This window comes from Rhinoraja longicauda, chromosome 41 (assembly GCF_053455715.1).
Source record: "Rhinoraja longicauda isolate Sanriku21f chromosome 41, sRhiLon1.1, whole genome shotgun sequence".
NCBI lineage: Eukaryota > Metazoa > Chordata > Chondrichthyes > Rajiformes > Arhynchobatidae > Rhinoraja > Rhinoraja longicauda.
The window spans coordinates 7,930,807-7,950,266 of record NC_135993.1 but is presented as its reverse complement, the minus strand read 5'-3'; the positions used below and the strand labels follow the sequence as shown (position 1 = coordinate 7,950,266).

At 46.9% G+C, this 19,460-nt stretch overlaps 1 protein-coding gene across 1 annotated transcript in view; it reads left to right on the top strand.

Moving 5' to 3' along the window:
- Positions 1 to 18,114, top strand: part of LOC144611666 (synaptosomal-associated protein 25) — a 70,272-nt gene extending 52,158 nt beyond the window's left edge. Inside the window, exons 5-8 of the mRNA XM_078430870.1 lie at positions 2,202 to 2,319; positions 12,326 to 12,460; positions 13,284 to 13,428; positions 14,765 to 18,114. Coding sequence (XP_078286996.1) covers positions 2,202 to 2,319; positions 12,326 to 12,460; positions 13,284 to 13,428; positions 14,765 to 14,824 — 458 coding nt within the window. The 3' untranslated portion in view covers positions 14,825 to 18,114. The remainder of the gene's footprint in view (positions 1 to 2,201; positions 2,320 to 12,325; positions 12,461 to 13,283; positions 13,429 to 14,764) is intronic.
- The last annotated feature ends 1,346 nt before the right edge of the window (positions 18,115 to 19,460 follow it).

Below are 19,460 nucleotides of genomic sequence, written 5' to 3'. Positions count from 1 at the left end.
ATCGGGGTGATGTGGTCCCTTTTACGGGTACCCGTCAGGAGTCTCGCTGCGGCCTTTTGGACCAATTGCAGGCGGGACAGGGATGATTGGCTGATCCCAGTGCATAGGGAGTTGCAGTAGTCTAGGCGGGAAGAAATAAATGCGTGGATGATTTTTTTCTAGAACGTAGAACAAGTGTGAAAGGGTGATCAATGGGCAGCATGGATTTGGTGGGCCGAAGAGCCTGTTTCCATGCTGTGTCTCTCTCGGAAAAAAACCCCCTTTATATCTGCTAATTTTAGTTTCCACACACATGAGCATCTAAATTTGAGGTGCTTATTAATATGTTGAAATCCCATGTTAGGAATGTGCTTTATCTGATTGCTATGGTGGGCTGGACGAATGCACTGTGAGACAGGCCTGAAAATCATTGGGACATGGAAGCAGATGTGAGGCACACAGGGTGTGTAGGAAAGAACTGCAGATGCTGGTTTAAATCAAAGGTAGACACAAAGTGCTGGAGTAACTCAGCAGGACGGGCAGCATCTCTGGAGAGAAGGAATGGATGACGTTTCTGGTCGAGACCCTTCTTCAGGCTGATGTCTGGGGAGTGGGCGGGACAGAGATAGAATGTAGAATGGAGGCAGTAAGACTGGTGGGAGAACTGGGAAAGGGGGGGGGATGGAGAGAGAGGGAAAGCAAGGGCTATCTGAAGTGGGAGAAGTCAATGTTCGTACCACTGGGGTGTATGAGCTACCCAAGCGTAATATGAGGTGCTGTTCCTCCAATTTGCGCTGGGCCTCACTCTGACAATGGAGGAGGCCCGGGACAAAAAGGTCAGATTGGGAATGGGAAGGGGGAGTTAAAGTGCTGAGCCACCGGGAGATCAGGTAGGTTTAGGCGGACTGAGCGGAGGAGTTGAGCGCATCGATCGCCGAGCCTGCACTTGGTCTCGCCGATATACAGGAGTTGACACCTGGAACAGCGGATACAGTCGATGAGGTTGGAGGAGGCGCACGTGAACCTCGGCTGGTGAGGCACACAGGGGTTAACTGAAGGACACTATCCTCTAGCTTTGAAACTCACGTTCAAATGGAGTTTAGCCAAACCTCACCTAATGTATAACGCTCTTCCCAAGTCACCATCAGAAGATGGGCTGGTTTAAAAATGGGGAAAAAAGTTACATTTTGTGTTATGTCAACTTGGAGTTAAAGAGTATTTTATGGGTCTAAACAAAGGATCTGTTCTCTGATGCCAATCCTACTTCATTCCGAAACTCCAGAACTAACATCCTTCTCTGTCGAAACCAAACATCCACATTGAGGATTACGATTCATCCCTGAGCTACTGGATTTGAAAGGAACTTTATGGGCCTGTTATTGGTCTGTTAAGTCAAAGTTATGTAAGAGATTCCTGCGTCTATGTCTCGCTGTTTTATTTTCTCTGTCGATTTCTCTCTTTTTTTTCGTTCACTCAAGTCCGTTTCTTCAGAGGGAAGAGAGAATCTCATTCTGACTGGGATTGGGCTAAAGCATGACACACTGGTGCTCATTGGAAATATATGTTTCCACTGGTGGGAGAGTCTTGGACTAGAGGTCATAGCCTCGGGTTTAAAGGACGTTCTTTTAGAACGGAGATGAGGAGAAATTTCTTTAGTCAGAGGGTGGTGAATCTGTGGATTTTTTTGCCCACAGAAGGCCAAGTCAGTAGATATTTTTAAGGCAGAGATGGATAGATTCTTAATTCGTATAATTCGTATAATCTCCGAATGCATTCAAGAGAGAGCTAGATAGAGCTCTTAAGGATATCGGAGTCAGGGGGTATGGGGAGAAGGCAGGAACGGGGTACTGATTGAGAATGATCAGCCATGATCACATTGAATGGCGGTGCTGGCTCGAAGGGCCGAATGGCCTCCTCCTGCACCTATTGTCTATTGTCTATTGTATAGGTGTCAGGGATTATGGGGAGAAGGCAGGAGAATGGGGTTAGGAGGGAGAGATAGATCAGCCATGATTGAATGGCGGAGTAGGCTTGATGGGCCGAATGGCCTAATTCTACTCGTATTCCTAATGACCTCACGTCCAATGGCTCCAAACTTCTCCTTGAGCACCTGTATCCATCTTGCAAGAGCCAGCTCGATGCCAGTCAGTGTTGAGGTTCACCAATCCCTTGTTTGTGTGTTGTCGTTGCCTGTGGAAACTAACTATCTTCCTCAAATTCAGAGCAATTGGAGAGAATTGAAGAGGGCATGGATCAGATCAATAAGGACATGAAAGAAGCAGAAAAAAATCTGTCGGATCTGGGCAGATGCTGTGGTCTTTGTTCCTGCCCCTGCAATAAGTAGGTGTTGACATGCCGGTCCCAGCGGCCACCTGCCTGCCTGCATGTTGCTTGCCGAGAAAATAACACCGTTCCATCTAGCCGCTGACAGACCCATCAACAAGTAGCACTCTGGGAAGCAGTCGGCAAACATGCCCGTTTTTTCATTCCCTTAGAAATTAATTCCCGATTTTACACCCAAATGAATGAGAGGCAGAGGAGTTGGAAATGCCCAGGATTGTCGGTCTGGGTCGCTCATGAAAGCGAAAAGACCACAAAACAACCATGCACCTTTAAAATATGCCAAGCCATATCACAGGAGCTCAGTAAGACTAAATATGACATCGACTGAGCCTCGTGTAAAGATTATTAACACTGGTGATTCTAAAATCTAAAATAAACGAAATGCAGATTCCACAAATCTGAAATATAAAGCAGAAAATGCTGGGAAAGGTTCATCAAGTTGGGCAGCATCTGTGGAGAGAGAAGCAGAGTGGACGTTTCAGGTCTGACAAAGAGTCTGGGTCCTGAAAGGTTAACCATGTTTCACGTTCCATAAATGCCGATGTTTCCAAGTTTGGTCAAAGAGTTTTAAGCAGTACCTACAGAGGAAGAGAGAGAGGTGTACAGAAGCTGAGAGAAGAGTTAGAGTCAAGATCTTTATAGTGGATGAAAGATCTTTATAGTGGAGGAAAGATCTTTATTGTGGATGAAAGATCTTTATTGTGGATGAAAGATCTTTATTGTGGATGAAAGATCTTTATAGTGGATGAAAGATCTTTATTGTGGATGAAAGATCTTTATTGTGGATGAAAGATCTTTATTGTGGATGAAAGATCTTTATTGTGGATGAAAGATCTTTATTGTGGATGAAAGATCTTTATTGTGGATGAAAGATCTTTATTGTTGATGAAAGATCTTTATTGTGGATGAAAGATCTTTATTGTGGATGAAAGATCTTTATTGTGGATGAAAGATCTTTATTGTGGATGAAAGATCTTTATAGTGGATGAAAGATCTTTATTGTGGATGAAAGATCTTTATAGTGGATGAAAGATCTTTATTGTGGATGAAAGATCTTTATTGTGGATAAAAGATCTTTATTGTGGATGAAAGATCTTTATTGTGGATGAAAGATCTTTATTGTGGATGAAAGATCTTTATTGTGGATGAAAGATCTTTATAGTGGATGAAAGATCTTTATTGTGGATGAAAGATCTTTATTGTTGATGAAAGATCTTTATTGTGGATGAAAGATCTTTATTGTGGATGAAAGATCTTTATTGTGGATGAAAGATCTTTATTGTGGATGAAAGATCTTTATTGTGGGTGATCACAATGAATGGCGGTGCTGGCTCGAAGGGCCAAATGGCCTCCTCCTGCACCTATTTTCTAAGATCTTCTCTAAGATGTGAGGGGCATAGAGGGAATCGCAGCAACAGAGACCTTGAAAGCTGACAGTACGGCTGTCAATGGTAGAAAAGATAAGGTGTGGGTGGAGGAGTGGTGGTGCAAATGGCTCAGATTTCAAAACCTCACAGATCACTGAGCGCTAAAGTAAGGGGAGTCAAGTGGAGGGGAGAATCCATTAGCAGATTTCAATAGATTTGTTGCCTTCAGTGTGGATCGGCAAGCAAAGTGAGCAGCATTGGATCAATTGGCATTGCAAAAAGTCGGGGGAACTCTTCTGTAACAAATGTGAGTCAAGGAGTGAAGTTACATGCTCAGAACGTCAGTCTTGGACGTAGGGCGGTCACGGTGGCGCGGCGGTAGAGTTGCTGCCTTGCAGCGAATGCAGTGCCGGAGACCCGGGTTCGATCCTGACTGCGGGCGCCGTCTGTACGGAGTTTGTACGTTCTCCCCGTGACCTGCGTGGACTTTCTCCGAGATCTTCGGTTTCCTCCCACACTCCAAAGACATAGAGGTTTGTCGGTTAATTGGATTGGTAAATGTAAAAAAATGTCCCGAGTGGGTGTAGGATAGTGTTAGTGTGCGGGGATCGCTGGTCGGCGCGGACCCGGTGGGCCGAAGGGCCTGTTTCCACGCTGTGTCTCTAAACTAAACTAAAGACAGTCACAACAAGCTTACAAGCCTACCATTCAATAAAGAGGCTGTCAGTTGCATTTAAGATGGTCTGCAGGCAGAATCAAGGCAAAACGCGCTTGGTAAGGGAAGAGCTGGAAGTACATTTGGTGTCTCCCAAGACGTTGAAATCTGGTGAGCGCTGTTGCATAGGGGGTAATGTATAGGTTGGAACTGCAGATGCTTGTTTACATCTAAGATAGGCACAAAATGCTGGAGTAACTCAGCAGGACAGGTGGCATTGCTGGAGAGAGGAATGGGTGACGTTTCGGGTCGAGACCCTTCCACCAGGCATCAGAAAGATAATATGTTGGTAAAGATCTGCCCTCACACCTTGAGAAAGCTCGGGAAGAGAAGGGAAAGACGTTGGCGAGGCCACATTTGGCGTATTGTGTTCAGTTTCAATCAGCCTCTTATAGGAAGGAGGTATTTATTCGCAAAATGCTGGAGTAACTCAGCGGGTCAGGCAGCATCTGGGGAGAGAAGGAATGGGTGACGTTTCGGGTCGAGACCCTTCTTCAGATTGATGTCAGGGGGGCGGGACAAAGGAAGGATATAGGTGGAGACAGGAAGATAGAGGGAGATCTGGGAAGGAGGAGGGGAAGAGAGGGACAGAGGAACTACCTAAAGTTGGAGAACTTTAAGTCCTGCCCTCTTATAGGAAGGATGTTGTTAAAGCTGGAAAGAGTGCAGAGAAGATTTACAAGGATGTTGCCAGGTCTTGAGGACTAGAGCTTTCGGGAAAGGTTGGGCAGGCGAGGACTTTATTCCTTGGGGCGCAAGAGGCTGAGGGGCGATCTTATAGAGGTGTATTAGATCATGAGGGGAATGGACAGGGAAGTCTTTTGCCCAGAGAAAGGGAATCAAGATCCAGAGGACATAGGTTTAAGGTGAGAGAGAAAAGGTTTAAAAGGACGCTGAGGGGCAACTTTTTCACACAGAAGGTGGCGGGAAATGGAACGAGCTGCCAGAGGAGGTAATTGAGGCAGAAACCATTAAAAGACCTGAGGACAGGTGGATGGAGAGGAAAGGTTTAGAGGGATATGGACCAAATGTCTCTAGACAGGATGTTGTGGGACAAGATGGGGCATCTTTGCTGGCATGGACAAGTTGGGCTGAAGGACCTATGACTCTATGACTCTGTAGGGCCCCAGTACGAAAGGCAAGCCTTGGATAGGAGATGGGAAAGAGAAAACCGGAGGTCAGACTGGATGGTGTTGGGCGTGCAGGCTGCTGGCAAGATGTCATGTTCAATGAGAGTTCAGCATCTGCACGACAGCCCAGTCGATTCATCGGTGACAACGTTCCTTTCAAGCATGTCTCGTGCCTGGGAGTACAAAGCCAATGCATTTAGGCATAATTTAAATGATCATTTCTGGATTGTTATCAGCGTCGTTTCCAAGTGCTGCCTGGCAACCTGCTCTGATGAGCAAAAAAATCTTGCACTGAGATACTGCCTTCCACAATTTCAGGCTATTCCGAAGCACTTTGCAAACAATGAGATGATTTTGAAATGTGACCACTGTTGTGATGTATGAGATTTGGCAGCCAGGTTGCTATCTGCAAGGAATTAGACCGTGTCAGGGTCATTCTCTTCAATGATGAAGGCTGAGTCCACCCCTGGTATCGCTCGAAGGTAGACACAAAATGCTGGGGTAACTCAGCGGGTCAGGCAGCATCTCAGGAGAGAAGGAATGGGTGCAGCTCAAACTGAGGCAAGGAACCGCGGAAACCTCAACAGAGGACCACGTGCAGGGGTAACAGCAAGGGAAAAAACAGAACACAGTATCATGGCCAAGCAACCTCACTACCAACAGATCAAAGCTCTCCACTCGTGTCACAAGACTGGTCACAGGGGCAGGCTGGCACAGCGACAGAGTTGCTGCCTCACCGCGCCAGAGACCGCGGCTCGATCCAGCCCCCGTGTGCGCTCTCCCCGTGACCGCGTGGGTTTTCCCCGGGTGCTCCGGTTTCCTTCCACACTCTCAACGAAGTACAAGTTTGGAGATTTAATTGGCTTGGGTTAAAACATTGTAAATTGTCCCAAGTGCGTAGGATAGTGTTAGTGTGCGGGGATCGCCGGTCGGCACGGACGCGGCCGGACAAAGGGCCTGTTTCCGCGCTGTATCTCTAAACTAAACTAAACTAAACCGCATCACAGCCTGAGTGTAAATATAAACCAAAGAGCTCACTTTCGGAGGTGAGATGGGAATGGCTTCCTTGGGCTCCAAGGCAGCATTTGAAAGTAGCACTGAATAGTCCGGTTTAGTTTAGTTTATTGCCTACTGTGCTGAGGTACAGTGAAAAGATTTTGTGGCGTGCTATCCGGTCAGCGGAAAGACTATACATGATGACAATCAAGCCGTCCACAGATACAGGGTCAAAGGAATGACGTTCAGTGCAAGATAAAGTCCGGTTAAAGATAATCCGAGGGTCTTCCGATGAGGTAGATGGTAGCTCAGGACCGCTCTCTGGTTGTTGACAGGATGGTTCAGTTGCTCCGATATGTGTCCACTATTCACACGGCTCCATCAGTCTATGTTTCTACTTCCGTCTCTTTGTCCATTTGTGAATCTGTGACTTGGCCACACCATTTAGCCAGTCCCTCCAGTCAGTGTGCAGTGGTAACATGTTGTGAGGTCATATCTATGTGCTGGGCCCCTGCATTCAATGAGTTCCCAGACCCCATTGCTCAAAACTACACCGACGTCACGATACAAAGGCAGAGTGGATAATAGACAGAGGGGATTTCCAGCATCAGAGCCAACAAGAAGTTCCTCCAGTATATTAGAACAGTCATGGAAAAGAATCAGCCTTCAGTCCAACCAGTCTGCCCTACGTAATTATGATATGTTAGGGATATATAATGTATATATAGTTATTATGATATGTTAGGGATATATATATATTTATATATATAGTGTAATTATGATATGTTAGGGATATATATAACATATATGTAGCACTGAATAGTCCGGTTTAGTTTAGTTTATTGCCTACTGTGCTGAGGTACAGTGAAAAGATGATATGTTAGGGATATATATATATATAGTGTAATTATGATATGTTAGGGATCTATGGCTCAGCCCACCAAAACTGGGAGAGACTGAAGCACCTTGATCAATTTGAAGGAGAGAAGAAAATCGAATAAATTTCTCTCCGATCCACCAAGGTGATGGCATTTTAGTGCACTTCAGCTGGGAGTCCCTTGCAGTGTTCAACTAAGCATCAGGAATCTCCACCCCAACCATAGGCAGGTCTACTTGATCTTGGTCTACTCTTCCACCCTGCTGGTATTATTATAACGTTGTGATTGCAGTCCAAGCCAGATTGGGAACAACATAGGTACAGTCTTTCACCTACTGAGCCAAGTGGGGTTGCTTGTCCACGGCAATGTGTGGAATAGAATTGTCCCGTGGAAGGGAATTGCACTAGAGTTAGAATACCACCATCAATAGAAACATAGACAATAGGTGCAGGAGGGGGCCATTCGGACCTTAAAGCCAGCACCGCCATTCAATATGATCAGTACCCCATTCCTGCTATCTCCCCACATCCCTTGATTCCGTTAGCCCCAAGAGCTAAATCTAACTCTCTCCTGAAAAGGTCCAGCGACTTGGCCTCCACTGCCTTCTGCGGCAGAGAATTCCACAGATTCACAACTCTCTGGGTGAAAATCTTTCTCCTCATCTCAGTCCTAAATGGCCGAGACCTTATCCTTAAACTGCGACCCCTGGTTCTGGACTCTGAATGGGGTGGAACGTGAAGTGAGTTGAACACCCTGACACCGACCACTGTTACAGTACTGGACCATTCCTACACTATTTCTCTGTCCATTATCTTAATAGGAAAGGACAGGTTTGGAGGGAAGTAGGCCAAATGCAGGCAGGTGGGACTAGTAACTTACAAAATTCTTAAGGGGTTGGACAAGCTAGATGCAGGAAGATTGTTCCCGATGTTGGGGAAGTCCAGAACAAGGGGTCACAGTTTAAGGATAAGGGGGAAGTCTTTTAGGACCGAGGTGAGAACGTTTTTTTTCACACAGAGAGTGGTGAATCTGTGGAATTCTCTGCCACAGAAGGTAGTTGAGGCCAGTTCATTGGCTATATTTAAGAGGGAGTTAGATGTGGCCCTTGTGGCTAAAGGGATCAGGGGGTATGGAGAGAAGGCAGGTACGGGATACTGAGTTGGATGATTAGCCATGATCATATTGAATGGCGGTGCAGGCTCGAAGGGCCGAATGGCCTACTCCTGCACCTATTTTCTATGTTTCTAGTGTAGCTGGGATATGTTGGCCGGTGTGGGCAAGTTAGGCCGAAGGGCCTGTTTCCACGCTGTATCACTCTATGACTAGCACGGCTATAAATTCATCTTCTAGCCTGCATGGAAAGCAAAAAAACATTTTTCCAGTTTTGGGTCCATTTATTCCCTTGGTGAGAGATAGTACCAGCATTCCTCATTGTAAAAGAGCTTGGTGCTTACACCACAATTGTCTCACCGCACCAGTCATTAGGAGGTGCCTCCTGAGCATTAAGGATATAGAAATGCTCATCTGTCCACATAGAGCTGGATGTATATTGCAGACCACCGCTGAACTGGGTTGTGATGGTCGTTTCTCCAGCCGACCCTTTCTGCGTCATCTTTGGAGATTTTTACATGAGGAAGGTATACACCGATCAGCCAAAACATTATGACCACGTGCCTAATATGCTGTTGGTCCTCCGTGTGCAGCCCCATACGCAGCAGGGTGCGATGCACTGTGTATCGTGACACATTCCTCCCGTGACCACCATTAACATTTTCTGTGACTTGTGCCACAGTAGACCTTCTGTCGGTTCGGACCAGACGGGATAGCCTTCGTTGCCCTCGCGCATCGATGAGCCTTGGGCGCCCAACACCCTGTCTGTCGCCGGTTTGTGGTTTGTCCCTCCTCGGACCACTGTCGGTCGGTACTCACCATTGCTGACCGGGAGCACCCCACAAGCCTTGCCGTTTCAGAGATGCTCTGACCCAGTCGTCTGGCCATAACAATTTGGCCCTTGTCACAAAGTCGCTCAGGTCTTTACTCCTGCCCATTTCTCCTGCATCCAACGCGTCAACTTCAAGAACTGACTGTTCACTTGCTGCCTAATATGTCCCACCCCTTGACCGGTGCCATTGCAAGAAGATAATGAAAGTTATTCACTTCGCCTGTCAGTGGTCCTAATGTTTTGGCAGATCGGTGTGTGCAACTAAGAGGGGCATTGATACGAATCCCCATTGCAAACGTATCCAAAACAACAGGGCATAGTTTCAGGGTAAGGGATAAAAGGTTTTTTGAGGGGATCTGTGGAAGCCATTTTCCACCCGGTAAGTTGTTGGAGTCTGAAATGCCCTGCGTGAGTGGCTGATGAAGTAATTCAATAAGTATCTAGATGGGCACTTGAAACTCTAAGCCATAGAATACAATGGACCAAGTGCTAGTAAAGAGAATTAATATAAATAGGTACTAGATAGAGGCATGGTGGACCAAATGGCCTGTTTCTGTGCTGCAAGAATCCATGACCCTTCACCTCATTTAAAGGAATTGAAATAAATATATTAAATAATGTGTAGGAAGGAACGGCAGATGCTGGTTTAAACCAAAGATAGACACAAAAAGCCGGAGTAACTCAGCGGGACAGGCAGCATCTCTGGAGAGAAGGAAAGGGTGACGTTTTGGGTCGAGACCTGTAACTCAATGTAGCTGTTTCCATTTTCCTAAAAGTCACAAAGAACCTATAGTGGCGGCACAGTGGCGCAGCGGTAGAGTTGCTGCCTTACAGCGAATGTAGCGCCGGAGACCTGGGTCCGATCCCGACTACGGGCGCCGTCTGTACGGAGTTTGTACATTCTCCCCGTGACCTGCGTGGGTTTTCTCCGAGATCTTCGGTTTCCTCCCACACTCCAAAGACGTACAGGTACGTAGGTTAATTGGCTTGGTAAATGTAAAAATTGTCCGTAGTGGGTGTAGGATAGTGTTAATGTGCAGGGATCGCTGGGCGGCGCAGACCCGGTGGGCCGAAGGGCCTGTTTCTGCGCTGTATCTCTAAATCTATACGGGCATTGAATTAAATGTTTTCCAAACACATCCAGCATTAGGCCTCTTTAGCTGATTCTGAGCTGTTTCCACATGCAATTTGGTGACACCTTTGCAGGAGGTTCAGACACATACTCCACTGAATGGGAACTTCCTTTCGTAGGTAGGTCATTGTGACATTTGACATAGCAAAACTAAATTGAGAAAGAAGTGTTGCATCTCTAAAGCTCTTTCTTGTCTTCAAAAATATCTGAAAGAACTGTAGACCCATTGAAATAGTTTTTTTGAGTGTAACGTAAGAGAAACGTGGTATTTTAGCCAATGTTGACATAAATAGCATAATTAAATAACTTGGCATGATAAGTAATTTAGTGGTCCACAGTTGTTCATCACCCAGCCGATTTTGAACATAGAGCATAAAAGATTTAATTTCTCTCAATGAGTATCTATTAAAAGGTGTCAGCAAATTATTTGGAGAAGAGTTGACTGAAAAAAAATAACAATGCCTGTTGAATAAGAAAATAACTGCAGATGCTGGTACAAATCGAAGGTATTTATTCACAAAATGCTGGAGTAACTCAGCAGGTCAGGCAGCATCTCGGGAGAGAAGGAATGGGTGACGTTTCGGGTCGAGACCCTTCTTCAGTCTGAAGAACCTCATGAGTACCTCATGGGAAAATGCAGTACTGCAGGGGAAATAACTGTTGGCACTCAGCCATTAAGTTCAGGACCTATGCTTGGACATTCTTAAATGTATAGAGATTTAGGCAGAGAAACATTGATAATTCTGCACCTTTGCTCTTAACCAAAAACCAAAGATTATGGATAGTGAAGAAGAATCACTTTCATCTGAAGTAATCTGGACATGTGCTAACGGAAAAGAATAATGGAGCATGAGTGAGCACAAGATTCATTAAAAAGTTTAAAATTAAAATAATGTCTACCTGTTACATCTTCAGTCTGAAGAAGGGTCTCGACCCAAAACGTCACCCATTCCTTCTCTCCCGAGATGCTGCCTGACCTGCTGAGTTACTCCAGCATTTTGTGAAACAATGCCTGTTGACTTGGCTAAGGGTCCTATTCAGAGTGGAAGAAAGAAATCTAACTGGATAATGATTGCCAATAGATTTCAAGATTTCAAGATCAATTTATTGTCACATGCACCAATTAAGGCACAGTGAAATTTGAGTTACCAATGAGTTGCCAATAGTTGTTGCCAATCTAGGCAGAGTATTTCTCCAGCACTACAGGGAATGGGAGGGTGGCTGCCCGGTAATGGTGTGCAATGTTCAATCGTGGCCATTGAAAGCAGTCCGGCGGCAGCATGGATTGACCAAGCATTTACTAAATCGAAACACACTCTGCCTTTGGAACGGCATTATCGCCAAATGTGCCGCCAAATCAGGGCTGCCTTAATTTTGCTAAATGCAAACGCAGATGGATACACCTTAAGGAGCGAAGAAGGGAAAATTGAATGGGGAAAGAAAAAACAGGTACTCACCCAGCACAGTTATATCAAAGAGTGTTTTTACAAATACCTTTTTATGGGTGTGCATATTTGGTGAAACACTTTGATTGCACGTTGCTTGCAGTAGACTATCAATGAGACTGGGTTTGCTGGCATGCCTGCATGCTCTGGGTATGTCATAGTTTCAAGCTATCGGTTGCCTAGTTTCATCTTCTTACACTGTGAGATCTTTGGGATGGACGTCAACCGAACTCCCTTGGAAAACTGACCTTAATATAAAACGACGTGCCCGACGGACTAATGGTAACTGTGATACCTAGGAGACCTCTGGGCACTGCCTGGGATCAGCAAGGGGCTGGCGTTGACACCACGGGGAGCTTTGAAGCAACCAAACTCTCTGTCTGTTTTCTCCTTCCAAGGTTAAAGAACTTTGAGGCGGGAGGGGCCTACAAGAAGGTGTGGGGAAATAACCAGGACGGTGTGGTGGCCAGCCAGCCAGCTCGAGTGATGGATGATCGCGAGCAAATGGCCATGAGCGGTGGATATATCCGGAGGTAAAATACTTTCCCCCCCCCGGAAAGTTCGGACTTTCCTGCTTTCCAAGAGTCAAGAGTCAAGAATGGTTTATTGACGTGTGTCCCAGATAGAACAATGAAATCTGTACTTGCAGCAGCACAACAGAATATGTAAACGTAGCACTCTGTAAACAATATATTAAACAAGAAAAGAAGTTGTGTAGGAAAAAAAACCTGCAGATGCTGGTTTAAATCGAAGGCATTTATTCACAAAATGCTGGAGTAACTCAGCGGGTCAGGCAGCATCTCTGGAGAGAAGGAATGGGTGACGATTCGGATCGAGACCCTTCTTCAGACTGATGTCTAGGGAGGGGGCGGGACGAATCTAGGGGTTCTGTCTCTTACAGAATTCGGAGGCAGCCGACGACACCTTTTTAGGTAATTCCAAAAATAAAGCACCATAATCTAGAGACTTAATCTAGAAGGTGTCAGGGGGTTATGGGGCGAAGGCAGGAGAATGGGGTTCAGAGGGAAAGATAGATCAGCCATGATTGAATGGACATACAGATTCTCTTGCTCAGAGTAGGGGAATCGAGAGCCAGGGGACATTGGTTTAAGGTTAGGGGAGAAAGATTTAATAGGAATCTGAGGGGTATCTTTTTCACACAAAGGGTGGTGGGTGTATGGAACGAGCTGCTGGTGGAGGTAGTTGAGGCGGGGACTATCACAACGTTTAAGAGACATTTAGACAGGTACATGGATAGGACAGGTGTAAAGGGATATGGGCCAAACGCAGGCCGGTGGGACTATGATTCTATGCAGGCAGCTGCTGGTTTGAACATATTTCTTGGTCTGGTTTCAGGGTCACGGATGACGCTCGGGAAAATGAGATGGAAGAAAACCTGGATCAGGTGGGCAGCATCATCGGCAACCTGCGGCACATGGCGCTCGACATGAGTAACGAGGTTGGCTCGCAGAACGCCCAGATCGACAGGATTGTGGTCAAGGTGAGAATCCAACTGCCAACTGCGTAACAAATCCCAGCAGAAGAAGCACGAAGTGGGAGACACAGACTGGTGGCAAGGAATAAGATACACGATGAGTCAAAGCACATACGCACCCACACACACGTACACGCAATGAATGTGCACATACATGCATGCCATCGCACCAACACCACTCACGGGTATAGTCATATATAATCTCCACCATGCATGTGCACACACACTCACACACATATGCACACACACACATGCACCTACATACTCACACACACATATGCACATACATACCCACACACACACACACATATACACACACACGCAAACACATACACACGCACATACCCATGCACTGACACACACATACATACACACACAATTTCACACATATACACACATACATACGCACACACTTTCACACTTACACACAAACATACACACACAATTTCACAAATAAACCAACAAAAAAAAACACACACACACAATCTCACACATACACACAGACACATACACATACTCAAACATACACACACATATACATTTACTTATACCCACGCATAAACCTACATACACGCACCCATATTCACAGACATACACCCACATGCGCTCATACACGCACACACGCAAACACATGCCCACACACACACACACCCACTCACGCACATACACACACATGCATACACACACTAACACACACACACACTCACGCACATACACACACATGCATACACACACTAACACACACACACACACACACACTCACGCACATACACACACATGCATACGCACACTAACACACACACACACACATGCATACACACACTAACACACACACACACTCACGCACATACACGCACATACACACACACTAACACACACACACGCACCCACTCACGCACATACACACACATGCATACACACACTAACACACACACACACACACCCAGTCACGCACATACACACACATGCATACACACACTAACACACACACACACACACCCACTCACGCACATACACACACATGCATACACACACTAACACACACACACACTCTCAAAAGCAATTGTGTGTGCACCCGTACAAATCATCCCAGAGCAACAGCAAGCTTTGTTCCAATTCCCCTCTGAGCTTCGAAGGTAGACCCAAAATGCCGGAGTGACTCAGTGGGTCAGGCTGAGAGACCCTGGGGTCTCGACCCGAAACGCCACCCATTTCTTCTCTCCACAGATGCCGCCTGGCCCACTGAGTCACTCCAGCTTTTTGTGCCCATCTTCGATTTAAACCAGCATCTGCGTTTTTCTTTCCTCGTGGCCATCTAAGCTTCGTTCTCCGTCTCTTCCAGGGCGACATGAACAAAGCCCGCATCGATGAAGCCAACAAGCATGCCACCAAGATGCTGTGAGATGTTCCCGTACGAGAGTCCCCCTTTCTGCCAGACACCCTACCCAACATCCATCGCAGCATCTCCAGGGTCTAGGTGGGAACACGTCCCTGTGCAGTGAAAGGAAACCACAAGGCTCAATATCTCTGTACATTTTACTTTCTTTCATGATTTCTCAGTGTCGCAAAACGTTCCAGTGTCTAAGGTGTACATTTCAATGTCAATAAGTGTAATTGCTTGCCCTGGGTGTACAAAAGTGTACGACTTAGTTTTTATCTCTGTGCTGGTTGATTCTTTTTTTTATGGATGAATTATTCACTGTAACCAGGTGATAGCAGGAGCATGAATCGAGATCAATGTGTGCAGCTGAATTCCGGTAAACATACAGCAAATACCTTTAGCTTCTTGAAGATGTCATCCCCAGCACAGAGGGTCTGATACAGAAGTCCCAGTGTCTGAAAAACAGTTTGCAATGGGGGACCAGTGTGGAACCACACTGCTTACCAGAGCTTTCAAGTCACGCCTGGCCATCTACGAGTTCATTTCTGCCCCTCAGTGGTTTCCCTTCAGCTCGTGTTATGTCCCCAATGTCTTTTTTTACAGCCCGGGCAGGCATTAGCCACTTGTTAATCCTGTCAGGCCAAACGCAGGATTTAACGCGGGGGAGTGGGGGGAAATGGGAATGGGAACCGGCATCAGATAGGACTGATCTTGATGAGGACTGATTCGCTCTTGCTCACTTCAAAGAGATGGCCCTTCGCCTGCAGACTGTAAAAAAGACGTGAGGCTGAAATTGGAATGAAATAGTGCAAGTGAAGGAAGCCAGGTTCCCCATCAGACCACTTGGTCGAGAAAGCCCTTCAATACTATTGCCACCAAGAACTCAAAACAAAACAAAATTAAGCTCACAATTTTGGGCACGAAGCTCATTTCAGAAACAGTATTAACTTGATCCATGTTTGGATCAACATCAGAAGCTTTTTTTGTGGCCAATGGAAAACAACCAGCCGCAAAATGGTTGATGTTTGTAGTTTGTTGTTACCGGCCCTGGGTTAATTAAATTTCTTATTAAACAACCTCCAATCTGACGATTTCAAACTACAAAATGAAATATCCAACCCGAAGCTTTTCAGACAAAATCCATAACTCGTTTTAAGCTACTTTTACCTCCAGAAACAGTACCACTTATGTATTTTAAGACTGCCAAATCTTGAAACTTTGTCAGTCTGTAGCTCCCTCTCATTAAATCTGGTTAGAACCAAGAAGAGCCTTTTGCCCATTGCCCCACACTGGGTCTTTGGAGACATACCCTGTATCTCACACATTTTCCAAGTACATATCCAAGAAAATTTCCCCCCAGAAAATCAGTACAAAATCAGCTTTCACCACCCTTCAAAGGCAGCACATTCTAGATCATAAATATCTGCGGAAAAATTTTTTTCTCCTTATCGGGCCTGGATATCGGGATATCTCCTTATCGAAAACTGACTCGTTTTTCTTATTTATCTTAAAAGACGTGCAGGTATGTAGGTTAATTGACTGGGTAAATGTAAAAATTGTCCCTAGTGTGTGTGGGATAGTGTTAATGTACGGGGATCGCTGGGCGGCGTGGACTCGATGGGCCGAAGGGCCTGTTTCCGCGCTGTATCTCTAAAATCAAGCAATCTCCGTCCATCTTGTTAGTGGGTACAGTTTCTCTTTGTCTCTCCTTTTAAAAGTTGCTGTTGAGTCTGACCCCCTGTGTCCAGTCAGTGTTCTGAGTGTCGAACTGGGGCATGTGCTGTGATATAGATCTACCATTCACATCAGCAGACTGACTGTTCTGACTTTAATCTAATTCCCGTACCCTTGCTAAACATCCTTGTTAATCCCGTCTGAAGAAGGGTCTTGACCCGAAAACGTCACCCATCCCTTCTCTCCAGAAGTTCCTGCCTGTCCCGCTGAGTTACTCCAGAAATGTTTCTACCCTTATTATTCTTCTTCTCCCCTATCAATTTCCTCTTGCCGTTGTGAACGCTCATCATAGACTTCACTGTTCGAAATGGCTTTGGTCCTTAGAGCCAATAAAAGATTAACGAAAGCATCAGATAATCTTGTGCTCCATCCCTGACCCCCTCCACCTCCGATGGTCCAGGGTGGTCAAGAGGCAAGAGTATTTAATTGTCAAATATACCTGAAACGGAACGGCAGAATTCTTACTTGCACAAGCACAACAGGTCTGTAAACACAGTATTCAGAGGTCATACAATCAAGAAAAGGTTCAAGAAATATATTTTAAAAACAAGATCAGTGCAAAATAAAAACCCGAAATGCAACCAAGACTTCCGTAGATGTTCGTTTAGTTGGTTCAACAACCTGATGTTGTTGGGAAGAGGCTGTTTCTGAACTTGGAGGGTAAGGGGAAGGAGGAATGGTGGTGTAGGAGTAGTTGCAGACCTGGTTGCAGGTTCTTCATGTGACAGCTCAGCCAGAAGCTTGTCTAGGGAGCCGGAATCAACTGATGGCAAGGATGGTTTATACCAACGATAGGCCCCTAATGGTGGAGTAACTCAGCAGCATCTCTGGAGAAAAATGGATGGGTGAGGTTTCGAGTCGGGGCCCTTCTTCAGACTGACAAGTGGTCGTTCCCCGACCCGAAACGTCACCTACCCATTTTCTCCAGAGATGCTGCCAGACCCCCTGAGTTACTCCGGCACTATCGTGTCTATCGATGGATTATTTCTGTTCCACTGAACGGGGAGAGAAAAATTTTTTTTAAAGACAATAAAAATATTTAAGGGCCGCAAAGCTAAAATCAGGAATAAAATGAATGAGAATTTTATTTTACGCAGAGTCGAGAGAATGTGGAACTTGGAGTAGTTGAATGTGGAACTCAGAGTAGAGAATGTGGAACTCAGAGTAGAGAATGTGGAACTCAGGGCAGAGGGCATGATAGGACATAGGGTAGCTCTTAACACCTTCCCTAGTCGGTCAGTGTCCAGTTTCGGTGCTGCAAACTTGCCTGACTACACCGCCTCTTACAGGAATCTGTCCAAATCAATATGTTTTGCGATTTGTTTGTGATCAGATCAGATTAATGTCAACACTCCAGGGTGCAGTGAAATTCCTTCTTCACGAGGCAGAAAAGATTTTAATTGTGGCAAGACGATGCAATAGCACATGGGGACTGGGAGAGAGGCTAAATCGATGGCTGACTAACACCTCTCTCTGTATGGAGCCGGAAAACAACTGCAGATGCTGGTTCAAATCGAAGGTGGACACAAAATGCTGGAGTAGCTCAGCGGGTCAGGCAGCATCTCTGGAGAGAAGGAATGGGTGACGTTTCGGGTCGAGACCCTTCTTCAGACTGATGTCAGGGGAGGGGGCAGCCTGACATCAGTCTGAAGAAGGGTCTCGACCCAAAACGTCATCCATTCCTTCTCTCCTGCGACGCTGCCTGACCCGCTGAGTTACTCCAGCATTTCAATGTCTACCTTCTGTATGGAGCAGCTCTTTTCCATTTGTGGCCTTTGTATTCGGCAGCGAGGGACGCTGCCTGTTTGAGTGCTTGTTGGATGGAGGGCTCACTGTTGCCATGGTCACCTGCAAGGTTTCTGTGGGGATGGAAGTCCACTCTGCAAATAGGGTTGCCAACTGTCCCTTATTGGCCGGGACATCCCGTATTTTGGGCTAAATTAGTTTGTCCCGTACGGGACCGCTCTTGTCCCCGCATTAGTAGGGTTGCCAACTTCCTCACTCCCAAAGAAGGGACAAAGGGTGACCTCACCCAGCCTGCGGCCACGTGCTCCCGCTCCACCGATGGTGGCCGCCTGGGCCCGGGCTGTGGGTTGCTATGCAACCTCCATTAGGTGGCGCCCATACTGACAGTGTCTGGGCCTACAGTGGCCCCCAGGCCTACACTGTCCAGGACTACAGCAGCCCCCGGGCCTAAGCTGTCCGGGACTACAGCGGCCCCCGGGCCTAAGCTGTCCGGGACTATAGCAGCCCCCGGGCCTACACTGTCTGGGACAACAGTGGCCCCCGGGCCTACACTGTCCGGGACTACAGCGGCCCCTGGGCCTACGCTGTCCGTGACTACAGCGGCCCCCGGCCCTACACTGTCCGTGACTACAGCGGCCCCTGGCCCTACACTGTCCGGGACTACAGCGGCCCCCTGGGCCTACACTGTCCGGGACTACTGCGGCCCCTGGGCCTACACTGTCCGGGACTACAGCGGCCCCTGGGTCTACACTGTCCGGGACTACAGCGGCCCCTGGGCCTACACTGTCCGGGACTACAGCGGCCCCTTGGCTACAGCCACCCTTTGGGCGCGAGGAAGTTGGCAACCCTGTCTGTGAACCCATCAGGTCCTGAGCCCCGGCCCACTCTCACACACGACCCCCCCACCCCGGCCTGGCCCGAGATCTGCATGCGACCGGTGTGAACGTGTAAATGGCTTTACTTGTTCCCCCTCCTACTGCACTGTGGCCGGTGACGTTGTGCTGAGCAGAAGGCTTGTTGCCGTTTCCCCTCCCCCTCCCCTCAGCCCAAGCTTGTTGGAGGTCCCCCTCCCCCCCCCCCCCCCCCATTTGTAGACGGTGCATGTTGGTGTTTGCGCCCCTCGTCCCCTCCCTGCTGCCCGCAACCCCAGTCCCACGCCACCTCCTTCACTGCCTGC